Genomic DNA, 27,128 nt, shown 5'->3' on the forward strand with positions numbered 1-27,128 from the left:
ACTCCAAACTTTCTAAACAAAGGGCCAGTTTACTGTCCTTCAGACTTAAGGGGGGCCGGACTGTGACCATTGGGTGTAGAAAAGGTCCAGACATCAGTGGGGAGAAAATAATGCCTCATAATTTGTTTCAGTGGGAATAATTGTGCTCCACCGTTGGAGTCATTGGGAGTAACTGTGCCCCATCATTGGTGTCAGTGGGAGGAATTGTGCCCCATCATTGATGTCAGTGGGAGGAGTTGTGACCTATCATTGGGTTCAGTGGGCAACATTGTGGGTGTCATTGGGAGGAATTATGCCCCATTGTTGGTGTCATTGGGAGGAATTATGCCCCTTCATCAGAGTCAGTGGGGGGGGGGGGGAATTATGCCCCATTGTTGGTACCAGTGGGTGAAACAGTGACCCAAGGGCCGAACATGAGCAAGCATCTGGCCCCCGGGCCTTAGTTTGGAGACCACTGCACTAGGGAATGGGGGCTTGTTTTAAACTGCTTTTAGTGCTTGTTCAGAATATGTAAATATTTTAAAGTGCATGATATGGGCACAGGTACAGCCTAATCTTGACTTTATGAACAAACCATAATGTTAAATAAGGGCATATTTCAGTGATGGAATGTGATTTGTGAACTTAGGCTCTTGAAGTAACCATATTAAAGAGAATGACAAAAAAAATGCTAAATGTCTGAGAATCATCAGCACCACATCCCTTGTTTGAAAATTACATAACAAAAGAACCAAGATATGGGATTTTTAAGGTGCCAAAACACAACAAAATATAATTAAAAATTATGTAAAAATTTTATTAAAAACATATAAAAATCAACATATTTTTGTCAAATATAACCGTACAATACATAAACAGATACAACTGATTGGATTTCTACATGTTTCGCCATAACAACGGCTTCCTCTGGAGAACTTTTATCAGGCACTGCATGTATGATCACTATAAATTGAAAATAACAAAATTTAGACGCAATGAAACAAAAACATACTTTAAATGATAACAAACATATGTATTACAATATTAAACCAATTTCTCAAGTGTGCAAAGGCCTGTGCATTATTTTATAGGACTCTTTTACCTGGATGTTGATAAGTACTTAACATTAAAATCCAATGAATATTTTGGCTCCAAAACCACAGGGATGGACTGATATGTATAATTGATGAAGTCACAGAGAGAGGCACAAAGACGCCCCCTATTGGCCCATCTAAGAGGGAGGTGGTATGTGTAAGTAATCAAGACAAGACTAAACTGCAAAATAAATAAATATTTGTTTTCTGTCTACCTGTAAAAACAGTGGGCAGCAATGAGTCCTGAATTGGAGGGTAACAAATCTAAACATGTCCCAGTTGTTTTCCTTTCCCACACTAGGAGAGGGAGCAAGGAGTAATTTTCAACAAAAGGTTGAAAAGAACTGCCATGGATCTAAATCAGAAAGTGGCATGTAAGCTACTTCTAACTACTAAACACTTTATGTTAGCTTCAATCAATTCCCTCTTCAGTCGAAAGGACTACTTACCTTGTAGGATATCATGCAAAGAAATCCTCTACCTCTTCTGTGCTGAGCCACTGTTGAATTGCCATGGACTGGCACGCTATGTACCCCCTCCACTTCCACCAGGGCATATGGCATGGGGCACCAATAAAGGGCCAGTGCGCATGCATGAGCAGCGTCGTAAACAACGTCACACGTCGATCGACGCAAAAACATCCCGTGTCAATGATGTGGACCAAGCGCCATGCTAGAAACAATGCCCATAGAAGGGCATGGCTAAGGAGATAGCCATCACCCATAGTGAGACATCATTGAACGAGTAATCACAAGCACCATCCGAACAGCGACATCCCACTATAGGGACCAAGCAATAAGCGCTGCCCAGTGGCGCCACTCCGGCAAGCCATACAGGAGCCCCTGATGCTCACCCAGGATGATGCCCCGGGGAGTCATCCTGGGTGAGCATCAGGGGCTCCAGTATGGCTCGGTCCCCATAGGGGGATGTCGCTGTGCGGACAGCCTTAAAATCCCATATCTTGGTTCTTTTGTTATGTAATTTTCAGATTAAAGAGAAACTCAAGGCAAACATTACAAAACATAATTTCATCAGGTACACAGTCAATTAAAAATGATTGTGTAGCACCCTCATAGCTAGGCTGTTAGGCAAATTTTGTGTTTTGGCTGCAGTCACAGAAGAAGTAATTGTTTGGTCTGGTCTGTTCAAGGTTTCACAGGCTGGGAGTTTAATTTCCTCCCCTGCCTAGAGCTTAGGGTGGGAGAATTCAAATTCCTGGCCTGAATATTTAGTAAGGCCCAGAAAACCCCTGGGCAGGTATGGTCATATGGTGGCTGGGTTACTGTTAAACTGTTAAATAGGCTGGAACCCTGGCATAATGGACTCTTTCTCTTCCTGTGGGTCCAGGAGCTCAAGGGAAAGGAGACTGCTTGCCTCTGCCCCCCCCCCCCATCTTGGACTGGAATCTGGGCTATTCTGTTTTCTGTGAAGGTTATATCTTTAGACTGATCACTGCCACTATCTGTGAGTAAAGCCAAAGCCCTGTGTGCAGTGTCTAATATGTTTCCCAGCTGGGAGAGGATACTGTATCGCTACTGTTTAGAGATAGAGTCTTCTGAAATTTAATTTATTGAGCCTAAGTGGATGAGATACTGCTGTGTGCCTGGCTGCCTGCACTGATTAGAGAAAGAACCTGTGCACATCTACAGTGGCTCCTGTCGGGGTAGTGGTACAATTGCATAGAAAAAAAAGTATAGATTCATGTCTGTCTTTATTTTACTTTATTTGTACAGCATGATTCAGACTGGAAGCAGAACGGTCATTACTCTTATTGCATTGTGCAAAACACACTCTGGGGAATTCATAAAGAGTATCTATAGCACACTTTCCATTTCCACTGTGCCTCTGCATGTCAAATGTTGGTGTAGGCAACCTCTTAGAAACAGACACCTTAATGTATGGAGCACTCTGTGTGGAGAAGCACTAAGGCTGAAGGGTATCTTTGGACAGGCACTTTGTCTCTGTACACCAAGTTTAAGTTGGTCTTAACGTGATTGTAAACCTAAATAGTTTTTTTTTTCTTAACTAACAACCATGTTATACTTATGTGTTCTATGCAATAATTTTCCACAGAGCAGCCCTGTTCCTCCTCTTCTCAGGTCCCCCACCAGTACTCCTGGCTCTTCCCCCCTGCCAAGTGCACCCCATAGCAAGCCACTTGCTATAAGGGCACTTGTGTGGGCTCAAAATCGAGCCATGCTCTGTGCTCTTGGGGGGAATGGATCAAGATCAGGCTCAGGTAAGTAAAACGTGTGGCTGGCGGATGGAGGGGGATGGAGAACTGCATACAGAAGGCTTTTTACCTTAATGCAGAAAATGCATTGAGGTAAAAACCTTCTGTCTTTAGAAGCACTTTACCTATCTACAGTTTCATTATATACAAACTAGAAATACAAAATGTTTGAATGTATTACATCTATACCACCATTTTGTAAAAATAGTGCTATTAGGAACTTCCTGAATCTGCTGCTTGTGTTGGTAAAGATACTGAAACTGGTGGCAGGGATTTTTTAAACTGGTACAAAACTTTTCAAAGGGGGCATACCGCCAGAAAAAAGTGTTTTGCTGGTGCTTTGTGGAATTCCTGTCATTGTGAACATGCTTTCAGGTGGGAAGAACTCAGGTGCCATTATTAATGTGCTGCTGCTTCATCAAATCAGCACGCTTTAGAACAAGAAGTGACTAAGGAAGCAGAAAATCTTAAGCAATTTGCAAGATATTAAGCCCCATACACACTATCAGTTTTTCTGCTGAGTTTTTCTTTCAGATTTACCAAAACCATGTAGTAGAAGGGCCTGCCTGATTGCATACAAATTGAAACTCCTAAGGTTTGACCTCATATTATATGGTTTTGGTAAATCTGAAGGAAAAACTCAGCAGAAAAACTGATAGTGCGTATGGGGCTTTAGGATGGGTAATGTATGTATTAACTGAGGGATGCTATAATGATAGTGTGCTACTTCTATGTGGAGTATATTATTAAGGTGTTTGTGAAAATATGTTTTTTCAATTTATGGTATAGGTATATTTAAATCACAATTGAATCTAAATTGTATGCCAATTTGTTGTACAAGATTCATGAAAAATTCCCCTAAGTGCTTCAAAATGGAATCTGTTACCTTTGGTCACATCATTTTATATGTCCTTTATGTTTGTGAGAAATAGTAAAGAGCTCCCCATAATTGGCATTGGGCCTAAAGTTTGAGGTATCTCGACCATTGCTGTTCCCAGAACACCAGATTACCAGCAACCATATTACTTTGAGAAATGGCATGGCCCAATATACTACATCATTGTCTGGATTGCAAACAAAAGCCTTGGACTGGTAGGCACTTTCCCTATAAGCATTATAAAACTTTATTTGCAATTTTGACAGGATTGTATCTTTAATGTACTTGTTCAAAACCTCTAAAAGTATTACTGCTCTTCACTTTGAAATGATGTTGTATTTTTAAGGATAAAGTATGTTTCAATATATACACTGTTCCATTAAAAATACTTCAAGTCCTGTCAGTGTAGTTTGCCTTGATGACACTTTAAGTCTCTAAGAGATTGTTCTGTGCAATCAAGCTTGAGTCGTTTTACTAATTGTACTGCCTTGCTTGATATTTTCTTCTTGTTCCTGTTGTTGTGTGGCACTTGAGACGAATCACTGTCACTGCGATCGGCTTGAGATTTCTCTTCTAAATGTCCATCATTTACACATCTATTTGAAAGAACTTCTTTTTCTTTGGAATTTCGCCATTTCATTCTTCTGTTCTGGAACCAGATTTTAACCTGTTGATGTAAAGTGAGCTTTATAAGTATATAGTCAGAATAACCTGTGCTTGTCAGCAGAGCATACAGAGCATAACGATTTCATTCTGTAAGGTATTCATTGGAAGGATGACAAATACAGCTTTATGGAAAATATAAATATGGAAAAATGTAAATCTCAGCAATTGAAGTTTGGCGCTTACTGTATTGTTGATACTTGGCCTAAGTATTGTGTTGGCAGCTCACCTAGTATTTATTTTTAGGCCTTCAGCGCGCAGGTTTCTGCTCCCTTTTTAATACTGTATTGTTGGGGCTGTACTATCAGTTTTAATAATGCAGAACCCATCCACATATGGGACACATCTCAGAGATGATTTATTGATACCTAGAAAATTTCTATAAATAATTTCAACTTTAAGTTCCAGGGGTATAGGGGTTGAAGGAAATCGTATTATTACTAATAAAGTGCTGACCATAACAGAGCAGCCCACAACAGTTCAAGCAAGTCCATACATTCTATAAAACACTGAAAGTGTTGATATTCACAGTATATCAGTTTCCAGATTGCCTGCACTTCTCGAATGTGTTGGCTAGGGTGACTGACTTGTGTGCCTTGGAGGCAAGATGCTACAGCACTGTCCTTTTCAAGGTAAAGAATACTGCCTCCACCAAATCAGTGCACAAAAAAGATCATCAATGCCCAACTGAAATCACAGAAATATATATGAAATCAGATAAATAAGGTGAAGCTGTGTTAATTTCAGTCAAGCAATCATGTGTTATCAAAAATCCTGGGATTTTCTTTCGAGAGGTCAAAAAGGTGCGAGACGACTTTAATTTGGCTTTAACAATATTCTCATCTTACTCTAAAGTGTATATCTATTTTTTTTTTGGTTTGGATACAGTAGGGAATTGTTAAAATCCATTTCAGTGTATTTTTGTAGTCTGTGTCTCATTGGGAAGGTTTCTCTTTGGTTCCTCTCCCACAGATACAACAGGAAAGGAGAGAAAATCTCTATAACGTAAGGGGATTCCCCTCTTAGATAGCTGTGATTTTTATTTCTTATCACTTTCTCAGTAACAATGGTATTTAGGACAAACGGAGAAGGCAAATCTACCTAGCAAGAAAACAAACAATAAATAAAAAGCTCTAATGGTATACAATCAACAAAAAGATAAGTTTTTGCAACTGTTGCAAATGTCTTCTATTTCATAAAAAATGGCTGAGGTTAGCTATAAGTTCTTAACCAGATGGCACTGCACACACCGGTGGAGTTATGCCACGTTTCCCACTCACTCTACTCTTTGTTGGAGAGAATGTGGGGAGGATGCCTCGCATGTCAGTATTTGGTTGTGCTGCGGTTGATCACTGTTAAACGGGGATCTAATGTGAAATTTAACCCATGGATGGCGCTGTTTCATTAAACATTCAAACTATTAGGCCGTACTGGGAACTGGCTCTGAAGAGTTAATGATATCTGTCTAATTGAGGAGTTCACGCATATTACCTGTTCTTCCCCCGGTCTTCATACTAAGATACGAAGTATGTTTGTGAACGTTTAAATCCTCTTTCTTTTTTCTGAATATTATAGCTGGTTTACCTCCCAATGATAATCTTATAGGGTATAAATCTAATATTGCGGGGTCTAAAACCTCTGACGCAAGCCAACTGGTATCAGATCGTGCTTCTTCCCCACTTAACCCCCACTCTTTCCTCTCTCCGTTTACACTCTGGATTTCTCTTCCTCCTTTTCCTCCCTTCTTTCTAATAAAATGGTGTCAAAGTTTGCGAAATTATTGGTATTGTTACTTTTGTTACGTAGGATATTTTGTTACGTAGGGTATTGTTACATAGGATATTTGATTCATCTGCTTTGGCTCTTACAGCAGCTTGATATGATCTACATTATTCCATCGCCATGTACGAGGTGAACCTTGCCTCCTTTTTTTTTAGATTTCTTGGTTAAGCAAATAAACTTTGTACCTGTTGTATTTTTGTGCTTATTGAAAAGTTTTGATAAACAGATATTAAACAAAAAAAGTTGCAATGTTCTGGATACGAGGCACTGGAAAATGTATATAATGGTCGGATATCTTTTAACTGCATCTGATTGTTGGAGCTCAATGGTCAAGAGATTAATAGGCAGTTTCCAGCTCTATGTGCTTTTTTATTCTTTCTTGTTTTTTGTGTAGACCTGATGATGGGAAGTGTTTTTAACTCCCAAAACAAGTTTGATATTTTTATTCTGTATTATAGTAGTTTTGTATTAAAAAAAAAAAAGATCATAAATTTTCGATTCTTTGGCCTTCCTCCTGCTCACAATAAAAAGCCTATTGAAGTTCTAACTCTGAAATATTCAATCCAAAACAAGCAAATGTTTGATTATATAAATTAAATACTTTAACAAACATATATTAATTATATAGCTAACAAACAGAATATGGTCACAAATTACACACAATTTAGCAAATCAGCTATGTCAGATCCTGCCATAGTTAACTTTACCTGAGATTCCTTCAGAGAAAGATTAACAGCAAGCTTCTTTCGATCAGTTTTGCTAATGTACTTTTGCTTTTGGAACATTTTCTCAAGTGCTTTCCTCTGATCATCTGAAAAAACTGCACGTCTCAAAATCACACGTCTCGTCTTGTTGTTTGAATCATTTGGTAACAGAGAAAGTTCGCTTTCATTTCCTATAAAAGAAAAATGTTTCATTAGAGGAATATAGCATTTTGATAATGCAAAAATCTAAAGTATTTACTGAATTAGATTCATTGCTTCTATACAAGCCATACAAAATCAGTGGTGTAGCACCAGTGGAGCCCCCCCCCCCCCCCCCGGTCTCTCAGGTAACTACTGACATAATGATCTGTCTGTAAGGGTTTAAATCTTCCCATTAACCATTCATGAAATAGGGGCATTCTTCCCACTGACCACCAGTGAAACGGAGAACATGTACCACAGTCTGCCAACGTAGGGGGCATTCTTCCTCTCACTGAACATAGAAGTAGAGGTATCCTGCTACTCTAGCCATTGACTTAAGACAGTCTATCTGCATTTATTTTATGGCCATAATTATTATAATTTTGTTATATAAAGCTGGGGGTGTTAATGATCTGCCTTGGGTGTCAAATACTGTATTAATATACCACATTCTTAATTATTCTATTATTATATCAATAGCTTACTGAACTTACAGCGGTTCCCTGAGAACTGAAAAGTATTTAATGTGTTGCTCCAGGGTAAAAAGGTTAATAAATCCTGTACTGGAGGATGCATGAACATGTTAAGTGTTTAAAAAAAGAGGATAAGCAGAAGGTATTCAAAGGCAAGATGTCTTCCAGCTTGGTTTATATTGTAACTTCTACTACTAACTTCTATTAACACATTGCCTCGTGCATCAATTAAGAATATATTTGAGAAAATTATTCAGCCTCTAAAAATAATTGTGATGTCCCTGCATTGAATTTAGAGAACAGTTGAGGATCATCCATCACTTTGTAACACTAATGATGTCCCTGCATTGAAATTAGAGAACAGTTGAGGATCATCCAGAACTTTGTAACACTAATTTACCTTATCGTAGCATCTGTCATCATCAGTTATGGTTGGTCTTACCCTACATGCATCCCTATTTTTATGCAATCTGTCAAAACTAGTACAGCTATCAAAAGTTACCATCTATTCTGAAGAAGATGCCAACTGTCATTGCTGTCAGATTCTTTAAAAAAAAAAAAAAACCTGATTGTCTAGCTGTCATGCTGAATCAATGGCTTCAGGAATTTACAGGCACTGATTTAGGACAAATATGTAATTCTGAATTTTTTTATTTATCTACTTTTTTTATGAAATCTACCGTATATACTCGAGTATAGGCCGACCCGAATATAAGCCGAGGCCCCCAATTTACCCCCAAAAAAACTGGCAAACTTATTGACTCGTGTATAAGCCGAGGGTGAGACATGCCTGTCCATCCCTGTGTGTGTGTCCGTCCATCCCTGTGTGTCCGTCCATCCCTGTGTGTCCGTCCATCCCTGTGTGTCCGTCCATCCCTGTGTGTCCGTCCATCCATCCCTGTGTGTGTGTGTGTCCATCCACCCATCCATCCCTGTGTGTGTGTGTCTCCATCCATCCATCCATCCATCCCTGTGTGTGTGTGTCTCCATCCATCCATCCATCCATCCATCCCTGTGTGTGTGTGTCTCCATCCATCCATCCATCCATCCCTGTGTGTGTCTCCATCCATGTGTGTGTGTGTGTGTGTGTGTGTGTGTGTGTGTGTGTGTGTGTGTGTGTGTGTGTGTGTGTGTGTGTCCAGCCTACCTTTGTCCCGAGCCTCCGTCCCGTGCCTTGCCTCCTTGCCTCCGTCCCGTGCCGTGCCTTGCCTCCTTGCATCCGTCCCGTGTCGTGCCTTGCCTTGCCCCCGTCCCGTCCCGTCCCGTGCCGTGCCGTCCCGTGCCCTCTTCGTCGGCGGCCATTGTAAAGTTCAAAAGCTGCGCCGCCGCCTTCGCCTGTGATAGGCGGAACACTGAATTTCCCAGCAGCCTGTGTTCCGCCTATCACAGACGTCGTATCATCCTCGTCCGTAGTACGAGGATGATACGACGTCCGTGATAGGCGGAACACAGGCTGCTGGGAAATTCAGTGTTCCGCCTATCACAGGCGAAGGCGGAGCCGGAGGCGCGGCTTTTGAATAGAATGGCCGCTGTCTGTCTGCTCGACACGCTGATCGAGCGGGCAGACAGCGATGACTCGAGTATAAGCCGAGGGGGGCACTTTCAGCCTCAAAAAAGAGGCTGAAAATCTCGGCTTATACTCGAGTATATACGGTACTAGTTATTGGTCATAATCTGAAAAAAGATTTAGACCATAACACCATTATGACCAGTGCTGGGACACGGTACTCTGACACTTAAGGTGAAGATGCCAAAGTTCACCCTCTCCCTTCACCTGGAGCTGGGATGGGTTCCTGCTTGTACATCCCCACCTACACTGACTGGGCTGGTGTACCATGCAAAAATGACAGTCACTGTCTGCTGGCCTTAAGTTTACCAGTTTTTTGGTCAATGGAAAACTGAATGACATGAGAGTAAGTTGTGGTGTGGTAAAACTAGTGTGATTCAATTATGACTGCAATGAAACAGGTTATCTATTTATTCATAAAAGGTGCAAATCATTTCTGCTATTTGGGTCTTTTGATGCTTTTATAGAGGCAGCAGAATTATGTTTCTGGTATAAAGTGTTTTTTTTCCAAATTGGCACTATGGAAATTAAAGAAAACACATTTTAAATGTTTACATGAGGACAATAGTTTGATTTGCACATAACATCAATTTGTGAATAAAGGCTACAACTGCTCCCTTCATTCATGAATGAAAGAAGGACCTTCAAACAAACCAGCACTGAAGATTATACCCAGGGCCGGTGCTACCACTAGGCAAATTAGGCAGCCATCTAGGGTGCACTGCCACCTAGGGTGCAACTGTGGCTGCTGTATATACAGCTCTCTGGTGTGGAGATGACACAGCCTTGTGTGTAAAGCCAGGGTCAGTATGACAGGACACACAAGCACAAGGAGGGGGGAGGTGTGTGAAGACGGCACGGCTCGGTCACTGGGAAAAGCAGAAGATTTTTGGTGGAGCGGTTCTGCAGTATATATATATGGGAGAGATCTAAGCTCCCCTCCTACCAACAGTACACAGAGCAGCCTGGAAAGGTCTTCTGCCTGACTCCCAACACTCATGCTCAATACACAGACTGCTGCTTGTAAATGCTGCCCTATACACACCACTGGCCCCTGAGGCTTTACATTGCAGCACATCCACCCCACTGACTGCTCTGCACACTGCGCTCTGTACACACTCAGCCCATCCCCATTATAAGACCCAGTACACAGTTCCTTTGGCTTTCTGCAACTTTCAGTACAGGATGGTATGATATCAGCGTTCAGTTCAGCTCTTCCATCTGATAACCCCAAGCTCCCTGGAATGTTCCTCCCAGGTCACAGCGCGGCAGGTTGGAAGCAGAGGATGGGGGTGAGTGATCAGTGTCCAGCTACACATGCTATTACTGAGATCAGTGCTGTGCAGGGCGGCCAGTGTGTTGGCTCTCTTTATGTTTCTTTCTTCTACTGGTGACCACCCAAAGAAAACACTGCCTACAGATCAGGCTGCTGCCCACTACTAGTCCCTATGGATTCTCCTGGTTACTGCTGATACTAGTACAGCCTGGGGGTGCAGCATTTTTTTTTTTTTTTCTCCTTCTCTCTCTTTAATTTAATTTGTTATTGTTTCAAACAGAATGTGAACAGGGAAGAAAAACAGATAATAATTGACATGTAGCATCCACAGGATACACAGTTCCGAATAACAATACATGTCCAATAAGCATAATACAAGTAGATAACCAAAACCCCGAATGGGGGCAAATTCTTTGTGAGAAACCAATTGCTGATCTCAAGGCTTACCCAAAGGGAAGCTGATTACACTATAGTAAACGTTAGTGGCAAAAGTTGAAATCTAATCAGCCTCTGAGATATTGGTTACCACTGCATAAGGGATGGCTTGTGGAAAAGCTGGAAATACAGATCATAGAGAGAGAAAGTTGCATGGAAGCAGTACTAAAGTCATATTAAAGCTATCATTGGGGGTCAGGGGATGAGAGGGGGGGGTGGTTAAGGGGGTAGGAAGAAGGGTGAGGTGAGGAGGGAGGGGGGGGGGAAGGAGGAAGGGTAAGGTGGGAGAAGACGGGAATGGAAAGGGCAAATTTAGGTTTTGCCTTGGGTGTCAAAAATCCTTGCACCAGCCCTGATTATACCAGTGTAATCTGCAGGACCCTGCTGTCAATATGAGAGCTGGAACGCTGTTCTCTGTGTCTCAGGGCCTGCCTTTGGCACCCCTGATACAGAGTGGGACCGAACGGACACACTAACAGCAGAGGCCATTGATTACACCAGCAGTGGCTTTCTCAGTGTAGTTGGTTTGACAGCCAGGTCTTTAAGTGCTGAATACAGCCAACAGAACCAGGATCCGCAGAACCTGAACGACAAACTCCACCACCACAGAAAATGAGGTTGGATTCTTTCTTGCCTATGTCGGTTTGGTCCTGAGCACAATGGCAGGCAACCAGCAATTTTCTAAGGAGCTCATCAGGATAGCCTCTGTATGTTTTTGTGAATAAATAAATAAGTAAAGTTGCGCTATGGACTACTCACCTTGTGAGTGCTGAAATTTGAAAACAAATGAAACATTTTTTACATTAAAATTTAGGTATAACCGTGAATTAGTGGTAATAAAATTTACAGGGGTTAGAGCTGCCTGTACCTAGAACCTCCACCCCCTGATATGGGGGGGGGTATTAAGTTTGAAAGATATAAATAATAGGCTATGGCGCTAAACCCAAAATTATATAGCTGGCATATGATAGCCTGTCTATAATATATATATATATATATATATATACATACTGTTAGTGATTTATCTGCAAACTATATAATGCAAAATTATGACTCAGTGCTGAAATACTAATTAAGCCATATAAAATGAAAGTGAAAAGTAATAGTTGGTATGTGCAAATACGTGCTGACACTGCTGTGTCAAATTAATATAAATTCCATATAATAATAACATCAAACTTCATTCAAAAATTCATACAAAAATAATTAATGCCAAATCCTTGTGCATGGGAAAAAACTTTCAGAGCCGCATAGGATCACTATAAATGTCCCTTAATAATGTCCTAGGTAGCAGTGACACAAAATAAAGTGACTAGTGCAAAAAGTGCCAATCTTCACTGCAGAGAAAATAATCGCATAGGATCACTACAAATGTCCCATAATAATGTCCTAGGTTGCAGTGACACAAAATAAAGTGACTAGTGCAAACAGTGCCAATCTTCAATGGAGAGAAAACAATCGTCCCCGGTGCACCACTCAGTGTTGTGGTAATGTGAATGCTCTCACCAGAACTTGTACCCCTGTGGGGTTGGATGGGCTTTCACAGTATGAGCCACTGTGCTGCTATCTGGATGCTGCTGCGTGGCTACGTTACGTGCACCCTTCCTACAGCTAGAAGCGGCCAGCGGAGATTGTTTACATATAATGCAAACTGTTTAATTTGCAAATGTGAGTAGTTTTTTTTTACTTAAATAAATAAAACGATTGCTTAAACGTACTACACCATGGATGTGTTTTTCCCTTATATGCACATATCAATGGAGTCTGTATAAATTGAAGAGTGAACATTTCCCCAGCGCACCAGCAGCAGCATCCAGATAGCAGCACAGTGGCTCATACTGTGAAAGCCCATCCAACCCCACTGGGGTACAAGTTCTGGTGAGAGCATTCACATTACCACAACACTGAGTGGTGCACCGGGGACGATTGTTTTCTCTCCATTGAAGATTGGCACTGTTTGCACCAAACCTGGATTCCTTTCTGATTTTCTTTCTACTGTCATCTCACTTCAAGCAACAAATCACGCACATCCTTGTAGGTGCTGACTTTTTCCCAGTTGGTGGGATGTAGTCCATGAAGTGATGACCAGTCAGTTGTTTTGGGCTGACAATGCCAACAACACAATGTCCAGCTCCATTTACAGCCATTGATGGTGTTTGGTGGTTCACATAAATATGTTCGGCAACTTTCAAATTAAGTCAGACTGAATCACAGGTTTGTCACTCTTTTTTTGAGCAGAATGTAGGTATTCCACAAGCCTTGCTCAAGAAGATGCCTGAAGATCTTCTTGTAGTACTTCTTTTGCTGTTTCCTCATTGCTGGGTAGAATGTCATTGCTTGGTCAGCTCTGTCGACACCTCCCATGGTGTTATTGTATTCTATCACTACTTGTGGCTTCATGATTTCTTTCTCACTTTTTGTGCGTGCCATAACAGTGGAGGTATTATGAAATGTACTCATTAGGCATACATCTTTCTTGCCACGCCATCGCAGTGCCATCATTTTGCCTTTCTGCCAGGCAACCATTTTTCCAGTCTTCAGCTTCTTATTGCCAAACATTGGCAGCATGTCCCATCGGTTAGCCCTAACAGTTCCATAGGCATCTGTTTTGTTTTGCAGAAGAAACTCATAAAGTTCAGGAGACATAGAAGAGTTGTCGGTAGTTACGCAATAGCCCTGATTTAGCGATGGCTCAATGAGTGAAAGGACAGAAGATGTTGCCATTCCATAGTTGCTGTATTTTGGATTTAATTGTGTTCCTTTTCCAGAGTATATGACTGAATTCCAAATGTAGCCAGTTGATGATTCGCGTAGCATGTAGGATTTTATGCCAAATCATGCTCTCTTTGATGCAATGTATTATACCCAGCTGAGCCTTCCCTTGCAGGTCATTAAACTTTCATCTATGCTGATATCTCTTTCTGGCACATAGCTCCATTGAAAATTCTTTACAATCATTTGCGATACTTCCCAAATTTTCTTTTGTTTTGGTGCAGGATAAGTAGTTTCATCAAATTCTTCATAGTTTTCAAAGTGTAAAAATTTAATGATCAGGGAAAATCTGTACTCTGACATGACTGTGCCAAAGAATGGACTGTCAAGTAATTTAATAGTTGTCCAATACTACTTCTGCAGGGGTTTCCCCACCACTCCCTAAAGTATTATTAGGCCCAGAAATTTCCAAATGTCATCTTTGGTCACTGGTTCCCACTTTCTGCTTCTTGAAAACTTCCGATGCAGAGAAGCTAATTGTTGCTCTTTGTACCGGTTTGTCTCAGTAACTATTTTTTCAATAACCTCATGGGTCAGAAATAATTGTAAGTATGCCAAGGGGTTGTCGTGTTCAACATTTACTTTCATACCAGATGCTCCAGTAAATGGGAATCTTGGGGGGGCTGCCTGATCCATACCACCGTCAATAGATCACCAAGTTTGCACATCACTGAGCTCAGTCACAGAATCATCGCTGTTGTCACCTTCAGTGTCTGATGATGAATTTCCCCAGTAATCACTATCGCTCAATTCTGCAAGTGATTCTAATTCACTATCGCTGTTTTCTAGCTGGTTTAAAACTGCTTTTTACCTAAAGGGATGCTTTTTGGACACTATGGATGTTCTCAAGTTTCCAGACAGAAAGAACTGTAAAAGTGTGGGCAGAGCACTGGACAAAGCACTAGGGACAAAACCAAGGTGAATTGATTTGATATAGTAATATAATCCTAACAGATTACAATGTATTGTGTGTAAATCATATAAAATGAGGAATGGATAAGGCGATTTTAACGGTGCAATATAATCAAATAATGAGAGAGAATTGTAAACCAAAGTATAACATTTTTTATTTTTAATAAGTTTAAAATTTAAAGAGCACATAAAAAAATATGTATCTCCATAAAGACATAGGCACAAATTCATACATATGGTGGTCATAACAAGCAGGTCAGTTTACGAAAACAAAGCCAATGCACATTTTCCCGACTTGTTTTTCTGAGATGCTTCTTCAGAGGATGTGCAAAGTAGGTCAGTAATTTCAAGAGAAACTGTACAAATATGAAAGAAATGTCATGCTTTGAACTTTTTTTTAATTTCCCACCCGGTTCCGCCCCCTGCATCTTGGCACTCGCAGGGAAGGAAACCCGGAAGACGGATGCCGGCATAGGCCAGAGGACACAGCAGGAGGACATCAGGGGATTGTAGGGACAGGGTAAGTAACACTACAGGCATACTACAGTGTAACCCCGAGCGTGGGGTTACCGCTTTTGATACTAAAAATTAACCCAGAGCCAAACTCGGGATTACTGCCAGGGAGGTTAAGTAAACTAATCTTTGAAATTTGCACGGATTTTAGAAAATTTGTTTACCTTTACCCTGAAGAATTTTTTTTTTATAAAAGTTAAATATTTAAAATAAAGTGTTATTTTAGTAGACATATTAGTCATCTAAAAAAACAGTACCAGAGTCTTTGGCAACATTTGCTGATCACTTTACAGCTGTAGTAATAAATGCCTTTATAATTTGAACAACAATATTGATTTGACTTTGTAGAAGACCACCTTGAAGTGGCGAGGAAAAGGTTTAGTCATGGTTTTCATTTTTGCATTGTCCTTCAATACCTCCTTGTTAAATGGACAATTAATAGGACACTGAGAAATGTTCATCGGTCTAGGTTTATAAACAGTCCTTGCAGTTGATAATGGGACCTATGTATTCAGCCACTTTCTCTATATACTCATCTCACGCTTCTAATCCCTTTTCAGGTAGGAGACCTTATAGGGAAAGATGAGCTTAAAGGAGTCTATAAAAGTCATTTTCATTCACTGCTTTATTTTTCAGTCAAGTATTTAAATGGGGTTCAGAGCTTTCATTGAAATGTGACACAGGATAAAAGATTGCATATAGATCTCTGCTTTATGCCAGTACAAAAGGGCAAATGACCCTTGGTAAGGTCTTTTCAGTATAAAATGCTTTCTAAAGTTCATCTGCACAGTGAAAAATTGTGGTTAAGTCGCGTGTGGATGAGTAAAGAGAAAGTGCCGATTGGTCACGGTCCTGTCATCCATTCTAATGCAACCCAGGCCCAGTGAGAGGCTCTGTGGGAAAGTGTCAGCCCCCTGAGAGACGGCCATAAGCCTGCAGGTCATTAAACTAGCACTATTTACTGCCTCGCTTGTCACAAATCATTCACTTTAACTACCCTTCAAAATATAGTAATGCCAGTAATATTAAAATATATTGTCTGCACACATAAAAAAAAAATATATATAAAGAATTGTGATTAATATTACAGTGCAAGAATAATATTTATATCTTATACTATTTTATCTTATTTCATTCTGCCTGTATAAGTGTCCAAACTATTCTTTTATCTATTGTAAACATGGGTAATTCTGTTTTCTGGCATTTTTATTTTACACAATTTTTTTTAGGTTGTTCAGCAATGGTCTATTGTTCCCACAAGGCATGGCAGATCTTAACATTTTCCACAGGGCACAGGCAATACTTCAAATGCTGTACACTTCTGTAATAAACACAATTTTTTTAATATTATTTTATACTTTTTCTTCCAGGTATTTTCTAGAAAGAATACATTTATACTTGTTAATTCATATAGATTTGTATTTAAGATTTCTTAGATTTCTAAGTTATAGATTCAAATATCATGATTAGGATTTTATGTACACAGTATATTTGAATGTAGTTATAGTACATAACATATTTTTTACAGATAAAAAATATTTCCTTTAACTTTTTTTAGTTTAATTTTATATATTATTGCATCTTGAGCTGTGTTTATTGTGAATAGGACAGTTCTATATATCTTTGCAGCAAGGAAGCTATTAGCTTTTTTTTTTTTTTTTTTGCCGGTTCATTTCCATTGGAGTATTTTCAATTGTTCTCAGCGCTCACATAGGATAAATCTTCGGAAGAGACCCTGAATGAGACTGCTGTGATTTTTCTTAGGAATCAGGCCCTCTCCATTGCATCACCAATTAGCTTTCTTGAACCCATTAAATCCTGCTGCTTTGGTTTACAAAATAACTGAAGCATTACTGATGAAGCATAAAGACTTACTTGAAAAAGCAGTGGGGGAGGCAGAATGCTGACAGGACCCACCACAGCATGCCGGGTAGAAGGGCAGGGACTGCAGAAAAAAGTATTTGGAAACACCTGCAAAAAGTGTAGAAACAGGACATGGTAATTAATGGTAATTTCACTAGTAAAATATTTTAGAACTACAGAAAATCTCAATATGCGTATATAATTTGGCAAGAGAATTAATAAAATGTATTTTTCTTGTTATAATTTGTATTAAATAAATTAAAAACACTGTATTGCAATCATGCCAAGGTGTCATTCAATTAATAAATATAAGGGTGTATAATGAATAAAACATGAATATTAGTACATATGAAAGTTATATGCAAGTAATTTACAAAGTGAAAAATACCTCCAATCTAGTTGTGTGCAGTTGTGTGCACTTTTTAAATTCCTGAATCTCTGTACACATTGGATATTCAAGAAATATAAAGGTTCACTTTACTTAGCAAATTACCCCTACCCTAAAAGTATTTCTTATTTCTGTTTTATTATACTTTTGTTTATTGGATTAAGTATTATTTGTGCAGATTTCATATGAAAATGATGGTAGGTCTTCACATTACAAGTTGTTAGTAAATTCGGTTAATCTAGCAGATAAGATCTGAAATGTGTCAGGATTAGATGGAAACGATGGCCATTGTAAGTCTGTACATTCCCCACTAAAAATATAGTGTTATCTTTATGGAAAGTTAAAACCTACTGTAGATTTCAGGAGCTGGTTGAACAAGCAGGTCGGATTTGCCCACCCTCATTTATGGCAGTTTCCTGAACACGAACATATAGTTGGGGGGGGGGGGTAGGTGTGCTGCAAACACCTCTGATGCCACCTCTCTAAGCCCTTGTACACACGGTCGGAAATTCCGATGGAAAATGTCCGATCGGACCGTGTTGTCGGGTAATCCGACCATGTGTGAGCTCCATCTGACTATTTCCGTCGGAATGTCTGACCAACAAAGTTTGAGAGCTGGATATAAAATTTTCCGAGAACATGATCCAATTGTACTTTGTCCGATCGTTTGTAGAGAATTCCGATCGGACAGTGCCACGCATGCTTAGATCAAATTACGAGACCAAAGCTATTGGCTACTAGCAAGAAGGTAGTCCCGCCGTAATGAACGAAGGTCATCACGTTCTGAACGATCGGATTTTCCGACAACTTTGTCCGACTGTGTGTATGCAACACCAGTTTCGGACAAAATCCGTCGGAAAAAATCTGACGGATTCTGTGGTCGGAATGTCTGACCGTGTGTACAAGGGCTAATAGGAAAGTAATAGGTTATTTAGCATGCTTGATCACATCTCCATCCAGATAAACCTTAACCATAGGCTTCTTGCTGGCAAACTATGGATATTAGATGGTACCTCTTATCAAGTGTCCCTTTCGGTCACAGTGGAAATGGATTTTGAAAGCTGTTCCCAAAATAATGGAGGATGGCAAAGTCATCAGTAATTCCTGTGGGCTTCCTGCAGCTGATCTTTCTCCCTTACTTACTTGCCGTGCCATCATCTGCACTGTGTCTCTGCATGGAGGCGTACATCTTGGTAGAAGCAGGGCTTTGCTTCCTTGTATCAGAGTCTTCAGCAAGGATAACAGTGACACAGTCAAGACAGAAGTAAACTTCACTTCAAAACCTCCCAAAACTAGCAGTCCAAGGCAGCAGAGCCTCAGATCTAAAGCTGCCGGTATACAGCGTTAAGCCTGTAAGCACAGAAGTGCCTAGGCATCCTTAAATACCAGGAAGTGCACTATTTTTTTAGAAGGAATTCAAGACAAAGGGTACATATTTAGGAGGGACTGCATATGTACAATTTACAGTTCTAAATGTTTCCTTTAACATAGCAAACCTTTACTATCTGAGATGAATCTGGCCTTGGGAACAATTTACTAAAGATGAAACATTCCATATTTACGTAAAACTGGCCTAAGAAAACAGTTTACCAACGGTAACTGCCGGTTCACACATCAGACATTGCATGTGATTCGCACCGCACTGCTGTGCAGATCACATGCGATGTCTGTGCGATGCGAATTGAGTCATACATATTGTATGGCTGAATTTGCATTGCATTTGGTCCAAAATCGTGCAGGATCCTTTTTTTTGTCCGCACCAGAATCGGATCGTACTGCGATATGCGAAGCGATCTGGGGGCATCATTAAATTTCTTTTGACACACAGAACAGTTCGCATAGGACAGTATGTACTGCCTGTGAGTTCTATGCGCTGCGGGAACTGGCACTGGAATCGTGCTGGTTCCCACATCACGCTGGTGTGAACCAGCACTAAAGCAACACCTATCATGTATTCCCATTAAACATCTGGTCATGTGCATTAAAAATCCCCATGCACCGATTGTTTAAATGCAGTTAACACAGTTTAAATGTTTCTTTACTTTACATCTAGTGAATCACACCCCTAAAGAATAAATAAATATGGTACAGTAGCATTATAATTAAAGTGACAGAGAGTATTTCACTTAAACATGATGTCTGGATGGTTGAGGCACGTGGCTGCTTTTATTGGATATTTTAGTTAAGATATCTGTCTATAAATTATGTTTCTGTAAAGTTACAGTGCAATGATTATAATTGTAAAATAATATAGTGCAATTAGGGTGATATATACAGTATCTCACAAAAGTGAGTACACCCCTCATATTTTGTAAATATTTTATTATATCTTTTCATGTGACAACACTGAAGAAATTACACTTTGCTATAATGTAAAGTAGTGAGTGTACAGCTTGTATAACAGTGTAAATTTTCTGTCCCCTCAAAATGAGTCAACACACAGCCATTAATGTATAAACCACTGGCAACAAAATTGAGTACACCCCTAAGTGAAAATGTCCAAATTGGAGAACTCTTCCACTCCTCCATGATGACATCACGAAGCTGGTGGATGTCAGAGACCTTGCGCTCCTCCACCTTCCATTTGAGGATACCCCACAGACAGGGCTGGACTGGGACAGAAATTTGGCCCTGGACTTCATCCAGACCGGCCCACTTACATTTTGAGTGTCCCGTTAGCACTCCCTTACATCAGAGTGTCCCATCACCAGCCCCCTTACATCAGAGTGTCCCATCAGCAGCCCCTTTACATCAGAGTGTCCCATCAGCAGCTCAGAGTGTCCCATCACCAGCCCCCTTACATCAGAGAGTCCCATCAGCAGCCCCCTTACATCAGAGAGTCCCATCAGCACCCCCTTACATCAGAGAGTCCCATCAGCAGCCCCCTTACATCAGAGAGTCCCATCAGCAGCCCCCTTACATCAGAGAGTCCTATCAGCAGCCCCCTTACATCAGAGTGTCCCATAACCAGCCCCCTTACATCAGAGCGGCCCACTGAGCCATCGGCCCACCGGGAAACTCCCAGTTGTCCCAATGGCCAGTACATGCCTGCCCACAGATGCTCAATAGAGTTTAGGTCTGGAGACATGCTTGGCCAGTTCCTCACCTTTACCCTTAGCTTATTTAGCAAGGCAGTGGTCTTCTTGGAGGTTTGGGGTCGTTATCATGTTGGAATACTGCCCTGTAGCCCGGTCTCTGAAAGGAGGGGATCATGCTCTGCTTCATTAAGTCACAGTACATGTTGGTATTCATGGTTCCCTCAATGAACTGTGCTCCCCAGTGATGGCAGCACTCATACAGACCCAGGCCATGATACTCCCACCACCAGGCTTGCTTGTAGGCAAGACATACTTGCATCTGTACTCCTCACCTGGTTGCCGCAACACGCGCTTGACACCATCTGAACCAAATAAGTTTATCTTGGTCTCATCAGACCAAAGGACATGGTTCCAGTAATCTATGCCCTTAGTCTGCTTTCTTTAGCAAACTGTTTGCGGGCTTTCTTGTGCATCATCTTTAGAAGAGGCTTCCTTCTGGGATGACAGTCATGCAGACCAATTTGATGCAGCATGTGGCGTATGGTCTGAGCACTGATAGGCTAACCCCCCATGCCTTCAACCTTTGCAGCAATGCTGGCAGCACACACATGTCTATTTCCCAATGACAACCGTTGGAAATGACATTGAGCACCTGCACTCAAATTCTTTGGTTGGCTATGGTGAGGCCTGTTCTGAGTGGAACCTGTCCTGTTAAAGTGCTGTATGGTCTTGGCCACTGTGCTACAGGTCAGTTTCCGGGTCTTGGCCATCTTCTTATAGCCTAGGCCATCTTTATGTAGAGCAACAATTATTTTTTCAGATCCTCAGAGAGTTATTTGCATGTGGTGCCATGTTGAACTACCAGTGGCCAGTATGAGAGTATTGGCCAGTATGAGAGATTGAGAGCGATAACACCAAATTTAACACACTTGTTCCCCATTCACAACTCAGACCTTGTAAAATGGCTAATTGGGCCCAATTTGGACATTTTTACTTAGGGTATACTCAATTTTGTTGCCACCAGTTAAGACATTAATGGCTGTGTGTTGAGTTTTTTTGAGGGAACTACAACTCAATATTATTACCACATATGTGATCTTTTCTTTTTCTGCCACCATATGTACTTATGTATACTAATTGTTAAAATGCAATAAACACATTTTACAAGAGTTTTGAGGGGACAACAAATTTACACTGTTATACAAGCTGTACACTCACTACTTTACATTGCAGCAAAGTGTCATTTCTTCAGTGTTGTCACATGAAAAGATATAAGAAAATATTTACAAACATGTGAGGGGTGTACTCACTTTTGTGAGATGCTGTATATATGCCAAAGTTTCTGAAAATATCTTTGAATACATGTACATAATGCAAGGCCATAGCCAAATAATCAGCAACAAAACGGTGGTTTTGGTGCACTTCCCATAAACTTATGTATAGTGAATTTTGTCGTTTTTAATAGAGAAGGTGGGGGGAGGGGACCTTTGTCAGTTTTTTGCTGCCTGTGTCCTGTAAGGGATATTTCTCTTTATTTTCTGTCTTAGAAATGCAACAAGAATGAGGAGAATTCTCCTCAACCTAAAAGGAAGCTGTCACTGGAAAATTTGTCCCCTTCAGTTGGAAGATTTCCTCCTTGCCTCTTGCTTTCAGGGCAATTAAAAATTGTTTTTTTTCCCCCTCACTTTCTTTCTCATTGACACTGTACACTAGGGCTAAAAGAGAAGTGAATCTCCACAGTGGGGATACATACCACAGTAAAAGCTTGGCAGAGGGTCCAACCCTATTCAAAACTGAGAAAAATGTGGCCTTTACATACACTTTAAAGGAAATTTTATCCCCAAAACTTTTATATACTGAAGTTTACTATGCCTGCAATGTAGTGGCTGCATTTGTTTTCTTTTTTAATTTTCCTTCATTTAATTTATGGGATCTTGCCAATAATACACTTTTTTGTGCTTGGGTGACAATCTTTGCTCAGTTGGAGCGCTGTTTTAGCATTGTCACCCTATGAAATAATGTGAATTATGACTACAGCATACCCCCCCCCCCCCCCCCTTCCTGCTTTTTTTTTGCTCACATTAAAAAGGTAAAGCTAAACATTTTTGATGATATATTTAACAGACCTAAAATTAGCAAATAGTAGAAGTTCAATGTTAGGGTTTGAACAGTAGCTTTAAATCAATGCCACTTTGTTGTGAATGGCCTGGTAGAGGTATATAGTCTATATATATGTATATATATATATATATATATATATATATATATATATATATAGTCATTTTTCAAAATGTTGAATTCTTAACTACAATTAAATATTAATCTATTCACTGACAAACTCAGCAAAAAAATATTATGTTGTGGAATTACTAAATTGCTGCTCTTCCATGCTTTTTTCATAAGTGACAGATTGTCCTTAGGTTTTAACAACATCAAGATTGTAGCAAATTCATTATAGCAAAACTATCATTCAAAATGCTGATGTTGTTGAAGCACTATAGTAAATGAAGAATAATACCAACAAACAACATTCCTAAATTAATGTCTGTATTACACAAATTCTGTAGTATGTCTTATGTATATAAGAATGTCTGCAAGCATACAATTATTGTTTCAGAACAGATGGTATATGCCAGATGTTGCATTGGCTTGTTTCAGGAAAAAAACGTTAAATCATTGTCCCATTAATTAATCATATTATTGTTTCATTATGTGTGAATTATGTGGACACTTCCAATTTATAAATAAACATATTGCATCTTGAATACAGAGCATTGTATTAAATACTATTATGTATCCTGTTTAGAATCAATTTCTAAGGAGCAATATGAAATGCTTCTTAAAAACAGCATACTATATAACATACATTTCTCAATATGCAGATATTATATAGTAATATACAAATGTTGCAGTGCCATGGTGTTTATATACCTATTACTAAAGTCATTCTATCATTAGTGAATAGAGAATTGTTTTGATATGCAGGAGCCAATTTGAGAATTGCAATATTTCAAATTCCAAGGAATGCATGCATGCAGATTTGTCAGATGTGTATATAACCATACAATTCAGGAATCCAGATTGGCTGGATCTCTAAACTGCAATTTCCTTCACAAATCAGACAGATTAAAAGTAATGAATCCATTTGTGAGCTTTCTTTCTACAGTACAATCCATAATATTATGGCAATGATGATGATTATGAATACTATGATTGCTATTACTGTTATTACTACAAATGTATCTAGAAATCTGACAAAAACCTTATGACCCTTGGGTACTTGCTTATGTGACTAAACATAATAAAAATAATAATAATAATAAAATAATAATAAATAATATAATATAATATAATATATTATTACACTCTTGAATTCCTGCAAGCAATGAGACAGATTCAGTTGACACTTGCTATAACAAGCCAACAAGCTTTCTCAGGTGCAAAACCAGGTTACATTGTCAAAAAGATGTTTTCCAGAAGGCTGGAAATTTTCTGAGAAATAAATTTGTTCTGAATCATAGATCCAGTGGCTGGCCATTATGGTGCTTGGCAATTATTGCAAGAATAACCAGTAATTGGATTATTATTAATATTGTAACATAAACTACGACCCAAGTATGGCTAGCCATTTCTGCTTTCTAAATAAAGTTGATACATATATTTGTAAATATCAGAAACATACCTGAATTGTGGTGGTAGAGGGACTCGATATGTGGATAATGAGCAGGCAGTCCATCTGATGGTTTAATGAGGTGAAAAGCCCAAGATGTAGGATGTGTACCCCCTGATGGGCTAATTTGTTCTGCTGCAGGACACAGAGGGGTTGAAGAAGCGCTGTTGGCCACTGGGACATACTTTGGAGCCGGTTTTGCCACATCTCTCAACAAGTTATCTATTAGAAAACTTCTTCCCAGACCCCCATAAACATGGGGAGTTGCTGTATGGTGTACTGATGCTGAATATCCCATGAAGTTCCAGTTCATAGAATGAGGTGGCAAAACTCCAGACATAACTTCAGGATTAGACCTTACAAAGTTATCTTCCGTTTCCCAGCTTCCTTTCTTGATAGAGCAGCTGTGCTTTGGCTGCTTCAGTTAACTAGAACAAGTTGCTGAGTAGTTTTTGTACTTAGAGGTGCAGCCATACAAGCTCTCCAGCTAGATAAGACAAGCAGCTTTTCTGGGAGAAGGTGTGTCCAACTCATTCATTATGTCAAATGGCTATGACATTAACAACAATCAAGTGCTGCCCAGCAATACCGGCCTCTGAAATGCACTTTCCACAAAGTGCTTGCCTTTGTGTGAGAATGTATTTACTCCCACTGAAAATATTCAACTAGTGGGATGATTAACTAAAGAAGCCTTCATGTCAGCTCAGTGTTCCCTTCAAAGCCCAGCTAATTCAGAAGATTTTGTTTTTGTTTTAATTTTAAGTATTTTTTAAATGTTTTGAAATGTAAAAGCACCTATGCACACAAAATGTCAGGTATATACATGCATATATGCAGTCAGTGTTCAGATGATAACAGCACAGTGTGTGGTTATAAAAGGTCACAGCAGATAAGTAAAGTAAAACTTTTTTTAAATCAGAAAGGTTTTTATTGAAGATTTGTTGAAACAACATCTTCCATGCACACATATATAAATGATTTTTTCATCCTTATACATATATACATAGCGGTTACCTCTGGTGGTGTTACATATCTCATTGCTCCATACAATCATTTTTTTTTATTTCCCCCTTACTCCCTCTCACCACAGAAAGAAGTTACATCCATCCCAGGCTATAGCTGTCCTGGCCTGGAACAATGCCCTGGAGAATGCGACTCTGACCAATTCTTCAGGGATTACATCCTCCAGGACCCCCAGCAAACAACATATAGGGTCTATGGGTACCTTTGTTTGAAACACCCCATTGAGTGTACCTACAACTTCATGCCAGTACCTGTGGAGTTTCGGGCAGCGCCACATCAGGTGAATGAGGTCTCCGCTGTGTCACCGGCATCAGCAGCACAAAGGGGCCGCTGATCTGCCCATCCTGTGTATCTTTATCAGGGTGTAGTGCACTCTGAGTATTATGCAAAGTTGGGAGACTTTTTGTGTTAAATTTAAGGAACATGTGGGTATGGATTTTAGGGCTTCCTCCCACTGATCCCCTGTAATCTGGCCCAAGTCTCTCTCCCATGCTGCCATCGACTTGCAAGGATATGCTCGTAGATGTTTTGTAAGTAGCATTTGGATAGCATGTGGATATAATCCCCTTAGTTACATTGCTGGATTGCAGTACCTGGAACACCGGAGTGAGCGACACTTACCACTCTCCCTCATCCCTCTGAGCAGAAACAGCATAACGAAGCTGAAGATATGGGTAGAGCATAGTATCCAGAAGGTTGGATTTGGCTTGAAGATCTATAAAGGACAGCAAGTTGCCACCACCGAATATGTGAGATAGCATAACCACACCATGGGCATGCCATCTGGGCTCTCTCTGTAACTTGGCCAGCCCAACATAGGTACAGTTGCCCCATATTGGACTGAATACGTAAATCCTTGCACTCCTTGTAGCTGTCTACCCTTATTCCATATTTTTTGCACTAGGGAAAGCGTTGGGGTTTGTTTATTAGATTTTGTGAACATTTGTGCCTCCAGACCCATAGGAATGGTCTCAGCACCTGTGGCAAACAGCATCAGTTGCGCAGCTGAGCCCATTGGTTCACGTGTGTTATGGAGCCGAACAAATGTTGCAGCTGAGCTGCAATATAGTACACTCAAGGGTTGGGGACCGCCACCGTCTTTAGGTTGCTACAGCAACTCCAGCCTGACTCTAGGGGCCTTATTGTGCCAAAGCAGTCGCTGGAACAGGATGTTAACCACTCTGAAGATCTTTAGGTGTATTACTACTGGTGAATTATGTAGGAAATATAGTAATTGGGGCATTAGAATAATTTTGATTAGGTTTGCCTTACCAGCCAGTGACATCTTTAGGTTGTTCCAGGTGTTTATCTTGTCCCGGAAATGGGATAGTAGGGGGTATATATTTAGAGAACTGTAATCACTGATCTTGTGTGTAATGTGTATGCCCAGATACTTGAAACTGGTAACCACTGGGAAGGGGCAGGAGTCGGGAAGACCCACCTCCTGGCTCTCATCCAATATCATCAAGGCTGACTTGGCCCAATTTATGGTCAGACCAGAGTAGTAACTGAACTGCTGTATTATGGCCATCGCTCCTGGCAGTGATTGACTGGGATCTCCCAGGAAGAACATCATGTCATCTGCATATAACATGATTTTTTCATGCATAGCTCCATATTTGAACCCGTTTATCTGCGGACTGTTCCTTATCTGGGCCCCCAGTG

General features: G+C 40.2%; 1 protein-coding gene across 1 annotated transcript; it reads right to left on the reverse strand.

The window, feature by feature from the left end:
• Positions 1–772: 772 nt before the first annotated feature.
• DBX2 (developing brain homeobox 2) lies at positions 773–24,866 on the reverse strand. The gene is made up of 4 exons (XM_077472881.1): positions 24,453–24,866; positions 17,357–17,452; positions 7,336–7,523; positions 773–4,850 (listed from the first exon to the last, which is right to left on the reverse strand). The coding sequence occupies exons 1-4, from the start codon at positions 24,778–24,780 to the stop codon at positions 4,584–4,586; spliced, it is 879 nt and encodes a 292-aa protein (XP_077329007.1). The 5' UTR covers positions 24,781–24,866; the 3' UTR covers positions 773–4,583.
• Between the last annotated feature and the right edge of the window lie 2,262 nt (positions 24,867–27,128).

The sequence above is a fragment of the Lithobates pipiens genome, unplaced genomic scaffold, assembly GCF_037356315.1.
Source record: "Lithobates pipiens isolate NorthernLeopardFrog02 unplaced genomic scaffold, aLitPip1_a1.2 Scaffold_8, whole genome shotgun sequence".
Lineage (NCBI taxonomy): Eukaryota > Metazoa > Chordata > Amphibia > Anura > Ranidae > Lithobates > Lithobates pipiens.

Bases quoted from the DNA above. Each gene is read 5' to 3' on its own strand.
- DBX2 (XM_077472881.1), bottom strand. From the start codon at position 24,780: ATGTCTGGAGTTTTGCCACCTCATTCTATGAACTGGAACTTCATGGGA. The intron at 7,524-17,356 runs GTAAGTCTTTAT...TTTCTTTTATAG, and splicing joins CTCCCCCACTGCTTTTTCAA to GAAATGAAAGCGAACTTTCT. The intron at 4,851-7,335 runs GTAAAGTTAACT...TTACATCAACAG, and splicing joins TTTCTCTGAAGGAATCTCAG to GTTAAAATCTGGTTCCAGAA.